A 12,161-nucleotide genomic window follows, 5' to 3' on the forward strand; every position below is an offset into this window, starting at 1 on the left:
GCGCAGTCAGTGTAACCATCTGATTGATCTTGGTGACTGACCAAGGCCTTTCTCCCCCGATTGCTCAGTTTGTCCTGGCAGACAGCTCTAGGAAGAGTCTTGGTGGTTCTAAAATTATTCCATTTAAGAATGATGGAGGCCACTGTGTTCCTTGGCACCTTCAATGCTGCTAAAACGTTTTTCATCCATTTTAGAATATGGCTGTAATGTAACAAAATGTTGAAAAAGTCAAGGGGTCTGAATACTTTCCAAATGCACCGTATCTGCCTCAATGTTGCTGGACCCCAGGAAGAGTAGCTGCTGCCTTGGCAAGAATGGATGTGGATCCTAAATACATATAAATACCAGTCAATTGCCAGGGTTAGAGCTTCCATGTCTGTTCTATTCATTCTATGGTCAGGCCATAGGGTATTACATGTAAACAAGATAAACTAAATAAATACACGAATTATTGAATAAGTAATTGGTTAATAAATGAGAAGGAATTCCCGAAAGATTAAAAAAATAACAACGTGCAAAAATACAGGCCAAAGCACATCATCAGTTGTATATACCCCACCAACACTGCAGAAGGACTATTAGACTGTATTTCTCTATATCAAAATGTGTAAATCCAACACTTGAACACTTAGCCCAACCTCCAGTATGTTACGATAATATTTATGTTAATTTTAAAGTAGGCCAATCCGAAAGTGCGCGTAAAAGTGGCGTCAGGTCTCCATGTCGGATTCCTCCAGTCCGCGCCTTCGTGTCAGCTGAACTGCGCTCCTGTCTTCACCCCACTGTCAGCTACAAGACAAACATGACATATAAAACGTGTGGTGGCCACAGAATAGATATATCTAGTCGAGGGAGATGAACACAGGAAAGAGTAAGACGCGTATGTAGAAGAAGATGGCCAGGTGGATTATTTTTTATAAAACGGCATAACAGTCTTTCTGGTCGCAGGTTCCTCATATAGAAGTAACCTTCTCTACAGTATTGGGACAAATGTACCTCGTCTAAAGTCTTGGCTAGTTTATTGACTCACTAAAGTGGTTCGTTGTCGAACTTTACTATGTGGGAGCGAATCTACTTTTACGCATCATTGATTTGATGCGTTTTCGTAATTGTTAGTCTTATCCATAAATGATGTCAGTACACTTAAGCTGATTTATTAGAAATTGCTTCACTAATTCAGTCATTCATTGATGGTTTGATTGTCTGATTGATTAATACACTTCGTTGACATATTAAACTACAGGGGCAGCCATGACAGGAAGGTTGATGCTTGACATTGTTGCGTCACAATACAAAACCTCTGATGACGTAATGATCAAACACCAAGCTGCCACTGGTGAAATGACGGATCATTAGCTGATTGAACTGCAAGGTGAACGGTAAGTACACCTGTCTGTCTGTTTATCAGATAAATGAGGGGATAGACAGTTGTATTGAGCACCAGTTATATCTAGGCTATTAGAAATGAATTGAACAAAGTTGTTACATTTTAATGAATATATCTTGTCCCAGACAGTAATAACATGAAAAACATTTCCCCAAATACTAAACACATGTTTCTGTGGCTCTCTTTTTATAGAGTTTAATGGTGCTGAAAGCCACTTCCTATTCCAAGTATTCAAGACTAGAAGGAGCATTTCTGATTAGAATCCTGCAGACCAGTAAATGATGAATAGGAGGCCCAACCTGAATGGGTCTGGAGGACCAAGGTCCATCGGTGTTCCGCTGTTCTGTCCTTCTAACAGAGTGCTGCTGGAGAGAGAAGAGGTTAGCCAGGCACCAGTGATGGCCTCCTCTTTCAGGCCCTCAGCGTTCCCCTCCCTGCATGTTGTACCTCGTGCTCCCCCTCCTGACGAAATCAGACCCAAGAGGCCCACAGCTGCCCACAGAAAGAGGAGAGACCCCCAGTCCCTGGTTCCTGTCCAGGATGGTTGTCGTGAGTCTCCCGGTTGGTTTAACAGCAGCAGCTCCCAGCTACCTGCCAAAACCAACAGACGCAGGCGCAACAAGGAGCTTTCGTTCACTGAGGTTCTGAAGAAATACAAGCTTCTACCTGATTCCCGGCCCAGCAGCTCAGAGAGCCTGCACCAGAATGAGATGATGACACCTAGAATCCCTGTCAGCATCACTAGACCTGTTGTGAGGCCTAGCAACCCTCGGCGCCCAGCTAGACGGCCTGTTAGCCCCATAGGCCTGGGCCAGCCGGATGTACAGCCATCCAGACCTGAGGGGAAGCCTAGCAACCCTCTGGGCCCCACTAGACGGCCTGTTAGACCAGTCGGCCTGGTCCAGCCTGATGTACAGCCATCCAGACCTGAGGGGAAGCCTAGCAACCCTCTGGGCCCCACTAGACGGCCTGTTAGACCAGTTGGCCTGGTCCAGCATGATGTTCAGCCATCCAGACCTGAAGGGAAGCCTAGCAACCCTCTGGGCCCCACTAGACAGCCTGTTAAACCAGTCGTTCTGGTCCAGCATGATGTTCAGCCTTCCAGACCTGAGGGAAGGCCTAGCAACCCTCGGAGCACCACTAGGAGAAAAGTTAAGCCCAGTAATCCTGTGTGTTCCGTTATACTCGAGTCCCAACCTACCAGTCCTGTGAGCATCACCACCAGCACTGTGGACGTAGTCCAGCCTGAGTCCCGTCCTACCTGCCCTCTGACCCTGGAAGAGCTGCACCTTTCAGAGTCATGCAGCTTCAGCAACAATGTGTTTGTTCTCTCCATGCCGAAAGATGCCCAGCCAGAGGAGGCTGCCAGAGAGAGCAGCAGCCCACCCAGGGACATCATCAGGCCTGAGGCCTTCGTCCAGACAGGACCCCTGCTGGCCAGGAGAGCCCAGAGGGATGCTCCTCCTCCAAAGGTCCCCAAACCCCCGGTGGCCCCCCGGCCCAAACTGCTGCCCTCCCTGGGCCAGGGCAACGTGTCCCTTGTCAGTGCCAACGCCTGGGATGAAAGGACCAAGAAGAAGAGAAAGAAAGGTCAGCACTTCTCTTTGTGCAATGACACATTTTCTCTATTGAATATATTGTCAATATTGTATAATGTATGTTGATGGCTGATGTACAACCAGGAAGATGATTTTAATGTTATAAACATTCATAAATGAATTACTAATAAATGAATGTAACATAATGTAATGTAATTTAAAGGAGTCAGAGTCCAGAGGTCTAGCCTGGGTCTGAGGCATATCCCCCGTGACCTAGAGCTGGCCATGATGAGACCCCGTCTGGTCAAGTCAGCCGTTCCCTCCCAGCAGCCCTTCCAGCCGTGGGACGACGAGGACGAGGTGGACATCTACGCCCTGAGGCGAACAGCCTACATGTGTCCCATGTACGACCAGGAGGAGAGCAGCGTCAGGGGCAACAAGAGGGTGGCAGTGGAGGCCCTGGACAACATTCCTTTCAGAAGGAAGATCACCTTGTGTTATTTCATGGGGGGTCGCAGGGTCATGCTGCCAAAAGACTACTAACTCCACCCCCCTCAATTTCCACAACAACCCCCCTTTGTCCCAAACAGCGAAAAACAGGACACACACAGAGAGACAGAGTGGACACCAACAGGGCCATCAGAGGGACAGAGACCCTCTCAGTTGAGGTTAGGAATGTCAGCTACTAAAAGGCTTCTATAGACCATCTCTGTAGCAAGAGAACCTCCAGTGATCAGACTGGGCTGTCCTCTGTCTCCCCTCATCTCTGATACTCCAGACTGGGATGTCCTCTGTCTCCCCTCATCTCTGATACTCCAGACTGGGCTGTCCTCTGCCACCCTCACCTCTTCTCCCCCAAGAGGACCCCTGCTCCCTTTCTCCCCTCCCCACTACTCCCCCTAGAGTACTGGTGCACCCTGCCTCCCCTCCCCACTACTCCCCCTAGAGTACCGGTGCACCCTGCCTCCCCTCCCCACTACTCCCCCTAGAGTACCGCTGCACCCTGCCTCCCCTCCCTCTAGAGTACCGGTGCACCCTGCCTCCCCTCCCCACTACTCCCCTAGAGTACCGCTGCACCCTGCCTCCCCTCCCTCTAGAGTACCGGTGCACCCCCCACTGCCTCCCCTCCCCACTACTCCCCCTAGAGTACCGCTGCACCCTGCCTCCCCTCCCCACTACTCCCCCTAGAGTACCGCTGCACCCTGCCTCCCCTCACTCCCCTCTGTATCTGTGTCATCTTGGTGGGCTGTTCGTGTGTCTTGTGTTTATTTATTAAATGTATTCACTTCCAGAACTTGCTTCCTGACTCTCAGTGTACATCGTTACACCTTTACTTTCCCCTGAAGCATTACAGAAATGAAAACAAACCACTGAAGAAAATACAATCTTTGAGTGTTTTGAGTGAGTTTTGAGTACAGACACTGATGACTGTTAATTAGATGATGATCCAGGATAAAACACGTCATAACTGACAGGATAAATGACATGGATAAAATTCAACCATCAAAACTGAGAACAGCTTTAAAATAAAGGGGAAGTTTATTCATTGTATTATTATTGATCCATTGCAGATTATCCTACATGTCAATCAAACTGCTGTGAGAATCATATCGCCTTCTAGACTCTCAGGCTGTGTTCCAAACGGTCCCCTATTCCCTATGGGCCCTGGTCAAAAGTAGTGCACTACATAGGGTTAAAGGGTACCATGTGGGACACAAGCCAGACACACAGGACTCAGGACATCACATTACATACATACACATGGGCAACAGCATCTTTTATCAACAATACTGCATCATGAGGACAGTTACCACATGATGATATGACATCATTAGAGCATCACTGTCAAAGTGAAAGGGACAGACTGATATATTAACACCACTTAGAAAATCACTAGACAGTAACATCAGACAGTAGTGTTTAATGTCCAGCAGCAATACTAGTAGTATCCCATCCTATTATTCTCAATGACGCATTTTATAATCATTTCATTCAAGTCATATGAATTAGAAAGAACAGATTATGTTGTGAAAAATATAATAACTGAATGCATGAATTTAGCTAAAAACTATAAACCATCATAAGTCTTTGGAGTCAAACAGTAAAACTCAGATGAAAGACACCTTGGAGATCCTGATATCAACACATTGTAACGTTGTTCCTTCTAACAGAATGGTTGTTCCACCTAGTAGTCCATCACATTGTAACGTTGTTCCTTCTAACAGAATGGTTGTTTCACCTAGTAGTCCATCACATTGTAACGTTGTTCCTTCTAACAGAATGGTTGTTCCACCTAGTAGTCCATCACATTGTAACGTTGTTCCTTCTAACAGAATGGTTGTTCCACCTAGTAGTCCAACACAGAAGTAGGTGGTCAGTAATGGTTCTTGTGTTGCAGTAAGCCAACTAAGTCAACTGGTTTAGTAAGTCTTAGATTGCATATATGATATGTGACTTGAAGGTTTTTCCTGAAACAGTCCATCCATTTCCAACAATGAAAACCCAGCCCACATTTAATAGTAGATACTTGATGTGTTTGTGGTGCGTAGACCAAAGACTGATGAGTTATGAACAGAACAATGTGGAAGTTGAGTCCATTGTGTTCATCCTTCAGCAGCCAGCCAGCCTCCAGTTGATTCATCACCATCCTGCAATGTCATATTTCAACCAGCAGGGGTCACTGATTCTACTATCTGAATTGTATCACTGTTCAAAGATGCCTCTGCCTTATTCAAGGTTCTTCCTCCATTTCATGGCTTAAGGTAAACAGACAACACATGCATGAATCCAGAGTATTATTTATCAAAACCATTTATAAAACACATCATCCACAGACTGAGAGTCTTCCATGGTCTTATTGCAAAGTCAAGTCCTTTGGAATAATATTGGATACTGGATCTTTCCACGGTCAAATAAAGTATGTTTCCTTTTGCATAGAAACACTATAATGTTCTCTTATCAGACACTGAAGAAGAAGAAGACACCAAAAAGCCCTTTCATGGTTTTAGAACGGTTGTCCAAAGAAGCACAACTTTGGTGGTTGAAAGTCATCAAACATCTGAAGTCAACAGCTCTCTGTGATTGTAAAGTCAACAAACATGGAGTCAGTCAACATCTCTCTGTGATTGTAAAGTCATCAAACATGGAGTCAGTCAACATCTCTCTGTGATTGTAAAGTCATCAAACATGGAGTCAGTCAACATCTTATTCCTCTCAGTCCATCAGCCCAAATGATCAATATCATAAGTTAAATCATATAGTCATATTGATTGATAAAGATAACGCAAGCAGTAGCAGGCATGCTAAGTTCAGGCATTCTGGAACATTCTAGAGAGATTTCCAGAGGGGGGGGGGGGGGGGGTTAGACTAGGTAGCTGTCTGTCGTCTGTCATCGGAAGACCAGCGTGGAGGCCTTGAGACAGGTGAAGGAGGCAGTGAGACAGGTGAGGAAGAGAGAGACAGACAGGTAGATCTGCGATGCATCTCCACACTCCTTGGCGTTTTCCTGAAATCAATCGTTAACACACACAGTTACAGCCAGTGGTATAATGAACACTACTTAATAAGGCCATTAAGTTCACATTTTTGATCTTAGAATAACAAAAACTCAGTTTGAAATGAAAGGAGGTATGAGAAAAGTACAACACATGTTCTCTTCTGATGGCAATCCATCCACTTGAAGTGAGGTTATTGGGAGTCAGTGGACCAATACGGGGTGCTGACCTGAGGGTGATAGGCGTGGCAGGACTCGGGTCTCCTACGGACCTTCTGAGATTTCATCCTGTCACACTTTACTGAGGCGTTATGTACACAGAGGTCAAGGTCACCAACACACGTAACAACAAGGAGTATCTATGATACAATACCAACACACTAAACAACAACAAGGAGTATCTATGCTACAATACCAACACACTAAACAACAACAACAAGGAGTATCTATGTTACAATACCAACACACTAAACAACAACAAGGAGTATCTATGCTACAATACCAACACACTAAACAACAACAAGGAGTATCTATGTTACAATACCAACACACTAAACAACAACAACAAGGAGTATCTATGTTACAATACCAACACACTAAACAACAACAAGGAGTATCTATGTTACAATACCAACACACTAAACAACAACAAGGAGTATCTATGTTACAATACCAACACACTAAACAACAACAAGGATTATCTATGTTACAATACCAACACACTAAACAACAACAACAAGGAGTATCTATGTTACAATACCAACACACTAAACAACAACAACAAGGAGTATCTATGTTACAATACCAACACACTAAACAACAACAACAAGGAGTATCTATGTTACAATACCAACACACTAAACAAAAAGGAGTATCTATGTTACAATACCAACACACTAAACAACAAGGAGTATCTATGTTACAATACCAACACACTAAACAACAACAACAAGGAGTATCTATGTTACAATACCAACACACTAAACAACAACAAGGAGTATCTATGTTACAATACCAACACACTAAACAACAACAACAAGGAGTATCTATGTTACAATACCAACACACTAAACAACAAGGAGTATCTATGTTACAATACCAACACACTAAACAACAACAAGGAGTATCTATGATACAATACCAACACACTAAACAACAACAAGGAGTATCTATGTTACAATACCAACACACTAAACAACAACAACAAGGAGTATCTATGATACAATACCAACACACTAAACAACAACAAGGAGTATCTATGTTACAATACCAACACACTAAACAACAAGGAGTATCTATGATACAATACCAACACACTAAACAACAACAAGGAGTATCTATGTTACAATACCAACACACTAAACAACAACAAGGAGTATCTATGTTACAATACCAACACACTAAACAACAAGGAGTATCTATGATACAATACCAACACACTAAACAACAACAAGGAGTATCTATGTTACAATACCAACACACTAAACAACAACAAGGAGTATCTATGTTACAATACCAACACACTAAACAACAACAACAAGGAGTATCTATGTTACAATACCAACACACTAAACAACAACAACAAGGAGTATGTATGTTACAATACCAACACACTAAACAACAACAACAAGGAGTATCTATGTTACAATACCAACACACTAAACAACAACAACAAGGAGTATCTATGTTACAATACCAACACACTAAACAACAACAACAAGGAGTATCTATGATACAATACCAACACACTAAACAACAACAAGGAGTATCTATGTTACAATACCAACACACTAAACAACAACAAGGAGTATCTATGTTACAATACCAACACACTAAACAACAACAACAAGGAGTATCTATGTTACAATACCAACACACTAAACAACAACAAGGAGTATCTATGTTACAATACCAACACACAAAACAACAACAACAAGGAGTATCTATGTTACAATACCAACACAAGGAGTATCTATAAATACAACACAAAACAACAACAAGGAGTATCTATGATACAATACCAACACACTAAACAACAACAACAAGGAGTATCTATGTTACAATACCAACACACTAAACAACAACAAGGAGTATCTATGTTAGAATACCAACACACGTAACAACAAGGAGTATCTATGATACAATACCAACACACTAAACAACAACAAGGAGTATCTATGTTACAATACCAACACACTAAACAAAAACAAGGAGTATCTATGTTACAATACCAACACACTAAACAACAACAAGGAGTATCTATGTTACAATACCAACACACTAAACAACAAGTATCTATGTTACAATACCAACACACTAAACAACAACAAGGAGTATCTATGTTACAATACCAACACAAAACACACTAAACAATACCAACAACAAGGAGTATCTATGTTACAATACCAACACACTAAACAACAACAAGGAGTATCTATGTTACAATACCAACACACTAAACAACAACAAGGAGTATCTATGTTACAATACCAACACACTAAACAACAACAAGGAGTATCTATGTTACAATACCAACACACTAAACAACAACAAGGAGTATCTATGTTACAATACCAACACACTAAACAACAACAACAAGGAGTATCTATGATACAATACCAACACACTAAACAACAACAAGGAGTATCTATGTTACAATACCAACACACTAAACAACAACAAGGAGTATCTATGTTACAATACCAACACACTAAACAACAACAAGGAGTATCTATGATACAATACCAACACACTAAACAACAACAACAAGGAGTATCTATGTTACAATACCAACACACTAAACAACAACAACAAGGAGTATTTATGATACAATACCAACACACTAAACAACAACAACAAGGAGTATCTATGTTACAATACCAACACACTAAACAACAACAACAAGGAGTATCTATGTTACAATACCAACACACTAAACAACAACAACAAGGAGTATCTATGTTACAATACCAACACACTAAACAACAAGGAGTATCTATGTTACAATACCAACACACTAAACAACAAGGAGTATCTATGTTACAATACCAACACACTAAACAACAACAACAAGGAGTATCTATGTTACAATACCAACACACTAAACAACAACAAGGAGTATCTATGTTACAATACCAACACACTAAACAACAACAACAAGGAGTATCTATGTTACAATACCAACACACTAAACAACAAGGAGTATCTATGTTACAATACCAACACACTAAACAACAACAAGGAGTATCTATGATACAATACCAACACACTAAACAACAACAAGGAGTATCTATGTTACAATACCAACACACTAAAACAACAACAAGGAGTATCTATGTTACAATACCAACACACTAAACAACAACAACAAGGAGTATCTGTGTTACAATACCAACACACTAAACAACAACAACAAGGAGTATCTATGTTACAATACCAACACACTAAACAACAACAAGGAGTATCTATGTTACAATACCAACACACTAAACAACAACAAGGAGTATCTATGTTACAATACCAACACACTAAACAACAACAAGGAGTATCTATGTTACAATACCAACACACTAAACAACAACAACAAGGAGTATCTATGATACAATACCAACACACTAAACAACAACAAGGAGTATCTATGTTACAATACCAACACACTAAACAACAAGGAGTATCTATGATACAATACCAACACACTAAACAACAACAAGGAGTATCTATGTTACAATACCAACACACTAAACAACAACAAGGAGTATCTATGTTACAATACCAACACACTAAACAACAAGGAGTATCTATGATACAATACCAACACACTAAACAACAACAAGGAGTATCTATGTTACAATACCAACACACTAAACAACAACAAGGAGTATCTATGTTACAATACCAACACACTAAACAACAACAACAAGGAGTATCTATGTTACAATACCAACACACTAAACAACAACAACAAGGAGTATGTATGTTACAATACCAACACACTAAACAACAACAACAAGGAGTATCTATGTTACAATACCAACACACTAAACAACAACAACAAGGAGTATCTATGTTACAATACCAACACACTAAACAACAACAACAAGGAGTATCTATGATACAATACCAACACACTAAACAACAACAAGGAGTATCTATGTTACAATACCAACACACTAAACAACAACAAGGAGTATCTATGTTACAATACCAACACACTAAACAACAACAACAAGGAGTATCTATGTTACAATACCAACACACTAAACAACAACAAGGAGTATCTATGTTACAATACCAACACACAAAACAACAACAACAAGGAGTATCTATGTTACAATACCAACACACTAAACAACAACAAGGAGTATCTATGATACAATACCAACACACTAAACAACAACAACAAGGAGTATCTATGTTACAATACCAACACACTAAACAACAACAAGGAGTATCTATGTTAGAATACCAACACACGTAACAACAAGGAGTATCTATGATACAATACCAACACACTAAACAACAACAAGGAGTATCTATGTTACAATACCAACACACTAAACAAAAACAACAAGGAGTATCTATGTTACAATACCAACACACTAAACAACAACAAGGAGTATCTATGTTACAATACCAACACACTAAACAACAAGGAGTATCTATGTTACAATACCAACACACTAAACAACAACAAGGAGTATATATGTTACAATACCAACACACTAAACAACAACAAGGAGTATCTATGTTACAATACCAACACACGTAACAACAAGGAGTATCTATGTTACAATACCAACACACTAAACAACAACAAGGAGTATCTATGTTACAATACCAACACACGTAACAACAAGGAGTATCTATGTTACAATACCAACACACTAAACAACAACAAGGAGTATCTATGTTACAATACCAACACACTAAACAACAACAAGGAGTATCTATGTTACAATACCAACACACTAAACAACAACAACAAGGAGTATCTATGTTACAATACCAACACACTAAACAACAACAAGGAGTATCTATGATACAATACCAACACACTAAACAACAACAAGGAGTATCTATGTTACAATACCAACACACTAAACAACAACAAGGAGTATCTATGTTACAATACCAACACACTAAACAACAACAAGGAGTATCTATGTTACAATACCAACACACTAAACAACAACAACAAGGAGTATCTATGATACAATACCAACACACTAAACAACAACAAGGAGTATCTATGTTACAATACCAACACACTAAACAACAACAAGGAGTATCTATGTTACAATACCAACACACTAAACAACAACAAGGAGTATCTATGATACAATACCAACACACTAAACAACAACAACAAGGAGTATCTATGTTACAATACCAACACACTAAACAACAACAACAAGGAGTATTTATGATACAATAAACACACTAAACAACAACAACAAGGAGTATCTATGTTACAATACCAACACACTAAACAACAACAACAAGGAGTATCTATGTTACAATACCAACACACTAAACAACAACAACAAGGAGTATCTATGTTACAATACCAACACACTAAACAACAAGGAGTATCTATGTTACAATACCAACACACTAAACAACAAGGAGTATCTATGTTACAATACCAACACACTAAACAACAACAACAAGGAGTATCTATGTTACAATACCAACACACTAAACAACAACAAGGAGTATCTATGTTACAATACCAACACACTAA

At 40.3% G+C, this 12,161-nt stretch overlaps 1 protein-coding gene across 2 annotated transcripts in view; it reads right to left on the reverse strand.

Moving 5' to 3' along the window:
- Positions 1-4,439: 4,439 nt before the first annotated feature.
- Positions 4,440-12,161, reverse strand: part of LOC135572845 (voltage-dependent calcium channel subunit alpha-2/delta-4-like) — a 52,735-nt gene continuing 45,013 nt past the window's right edge. For both annotated transcript variants that reach the window (XM_065021319.1, XM_065021318.1), the window contains 2 exons: positions 6,649-6,726; positions 4,440-6,430 (listed from right to left, as the gene is read on the reverse strand). In XM_065021319.1, the coding sequence (XP_064877391.1) occupies positions 6,314-6,430; positions 6,649-6,726 (195 nt within the window). In that variant the 3' untranslated portion in view covers positions 4,440-6,313. The remainder of the gene's footprint in view (positions 6,431-6,648; positions 6,727-12,161) is intronic.

This window comes from Oncorhynchus nerka, linkage group LG8 (assembly GCF_034236695.1).
Source record: "Oncorhynchus nerka isolate Pitt River linkage group LG8, Oner_Uvic_2.0, whole genome shotgun sequence".
NCBI classification, from domain to species: Eukaryota; Metazoa; Chordata; class Actinopteri; order Salmoniformes; family Salmonidae; genus Oncorhynchus; species Oncorhynchus nerka.